The sequence below is a fragment of the Corvus kubaryi genome, unplaced genomic scaffold, assembly GCF_017639235.1.
Source record: "Corvus kubaryi isolate FWS band 111438036 unplaced genomic scaffold, C.kubaryi_AGA036_p1.0 37265, whole genome shotgun sequence".
Taxonomy (NCBI): Eukaryota; Metazoa; Chordata; class Aves; order Passeriformes; family Corvidae; genus Corvus; species Corvus kubaryi.
Window position 1 is genome coordinate 1,986,093 of NW_024581080.1, and position 2,312 is coordinate 1,988,404.

Genomic DNA, 2,312 nt, shown 5'->3' on the forward strand with positions numbered 1-2,312 from the left:
GGATTTGTGGGGTACAGGCAGGATTTGGGAGGTACAGGGGGGATTTGTGGGGTGCAGGCGGGATTTGGGAGGTGCAGGCGGGATTTGGGGGGTGCAGGCAGGATTTGGGGGGTACAGGTGGGGTACAGGCAGCCAGAGGTGAGGAGGGGAAGGGCCGGGATGCAGGGAGAACAATCCCACTCACACGTGTGGAAGGGCGTCCGGTCCGGCAGCGAGCGAGTTTTTCTCCGGATCGGGAGCGACTTCTCCATCTCCTCCTTCAGGATCAGCTTCCCGAGGTTGGAGGTGACCTGGGGACGAAGGGACAGGGATTGGGATCGGTGCCAGCGCATCCCCAGCCCCTCACAAGGTGCCACCCGCCCCTGACCTTGCTCAGCTCCTGCCGCTGGAGCTCCCGCAGGTTCTTCATCTCCTCCGTGAGATCCTCCTCCTCCTCCTCCCCCCTCTTGGACGCCATCCGCCTCCTCCACTCCGTCTCTGCGGGAAAAGTGGGGAGGTTCCACTCATTCCCAGCCCTCCCTGGGGTTTCCAGGAGGGAAAACCCCGCTGTTCCCACCTACCCACGACGGCCAGGGACGGGGGGCACGGCCAGTAGTCGGTCTCGATCTTGGCGGGCTGGTTGGGATCCGGGGGCTGCGCCGCCGGGAATTTGGAGGATTCGATGATCAAGTCCTCTATGAGATGCTTCCCGTGGTGGGCGCTGGAATGGTGGTCTGGGGGGCACAGGGAGGGTGAGGCAACATCCCGGGATACCCCGTCCCGTGGGATACACCCCTCCCACCCCACTCACCTTTCTGCCGGTAGATCGGGGGCTTCTTGTAGATGTTGAGCTCTGTCGTGTCGGTCTCTGGAAGGAAAAAAGGATTTGGGGTTGGGAATGGGAATGGGATTGGGAAGAGGCTCCGGGACCATCTGGATGGGTCAGTTTGGGGTGCCAGGGGGGTGTTACCGGGTCGGTGGAAGTGCTGGACGCTGCTGCGGGTCGGGGCAGTGCCCTGGCGCGAGGGGGGCAGCGGGGTGCTGCTGGGGGGCCGGCTCTCCAGCCACTCCCGGATGACCTGCGGGAAAACGGGATCGGGGATCAGCGAGACCCCTCCCCAGTTCAGCATCGCCCCCTCCTTCCCGCAGTCCCAGCGGTGCCGGTACTCACCTCTGGAGACGGAGGAGGAGACATGGATTTGGGAGACAGGGAGCGCTGCAGGAGGCAAGAATTCCATGAATTTTAATAGTTTTTAATGAATTTTAATGATTTTAATAACTTTCACGAGCTTTTATGGATTTTTATGAATTTTTATGAATTTTTATGAATTTTTATGAATTTTTATGTCTTTTTATGTCTTTTTATGAATTTTTATGATCTTTCTAATTTTTATTAATTTTTATTAATTTTTCGTGCATTTTAAGTATTTTTACGCTGGAGTTTTATTCCAGCAGCCCCAGCTCTGTGACCCTTTTATCCAGGTGGGATTCTCCCACAAAACCACTCAGGGAATTCCCCCTCACCTCCCGGCTCCGGGGCAGCTCCACGTGCTCCATGAGCGAGTAGGTGAAATGGGGCTCGTAGATCATCAGGTCCGGGCGTTCGATGTCCAGGATCGCTTTGTCCTTAGGGATGGCAGCCAGATCCTTGTACCCCAGGACCTCGTTGTCCATTTTGGCCTGGAAGGAAGGGAAAACGCCTTAATTCGGAGTGCAGGAAGGGAATTTTTGGGAATGGGGAGAGTTCACATCATCTGTGGCCCTGCCTGGGGGATGGAGAGGGTTTGGGGGCCACATCCCGAGCCCATGGATTTAGGGATGCGGTGGGAAGATGGGAATGACTCCTTACCACGATGCTGGAGGGAGATCCAGGAACGCTGGATCCGCGGGAAGAACAGACGCTCCCAGGGGAGGTCAGTGGCTGCTGGACGGAAAACGGGAGATTTGAGCCCAGGGAGGGGCTCTGGGGTGTGGTCGAGGCGTCGCAGAGGGGCCCAGGGACACCCCTGTGCCCACGAACCCCGGATTCCTTGGGGGTGGGGGATTTCTGGTGGGCACTGGGCGGGCAGGGGACAGCCGGGAGGTGGCGGCGGCTTGGCCAGGACACGCTGCCACCAGAGGGTGCTGCCAGCCTGGGCTGGAGGAGGAGGAGGAGGAGGAAGGCAGGGCCCTGCTAACAGCAGCTCATGACTGCCCCTGTCCTTGGCCACCCGTGTGCCCTCCCTGCGTGCAGGGCTCCCCGTTCTCCACCACAGTGCCAGCACCTCCAGCACCCTTCCCGGACTCCCAGAACCCTCCCCTGTACCCCCAGCACCCTCTCTGGACCTCCAGAA

General features: G+C 59.3%; 1 protein-coding gene across 6 annotated transcripts in view; it reads right to left on the bottom strand.

Annotated features, from left to right (window-relative positions):
• Positions 1-2,312, bottom strand: part of DMTN (dematin actin binding protein) — an 11,834-nt gene that overhangs the window by 3,182 nt on the left and 6,340 nt on the right. For 5 of the 6 annotated variants that reach the window (XM_042024858.1, XM_042024854.1, XM_042024855.1 and 2 more), the window contains 8 exons: positions 1,829-1,903; positions 1,504-1,659; positions 1,151-1,195; positions 950-1,058; positions 791-847; positions 561-713; positions 368-477; positions 185-290 (listed from right to left, as the gene is read on the bottom strand). In XM_042024858.1, the coding sequence (XP_041880792.1) occupies positions 185-290; positions 368-477; positions 561-713; positions 791-847; positions 950-1,058; positions 1,151-1,195; positions 1,504-1,659; positions 1,829-1,903 (811 nt within the window). The remainder of the gene's footprint in view (positions 1-184; positions 291-367; positions 478-560; positions 714-790; positions 848-949; positions 1,059-1,150; positions 1,196-1,503; positions 1,660-1,828; positions 1,904-2,312) is intronic. The other variant, XM_042024859.1, reaches the window with a different exon arrangement.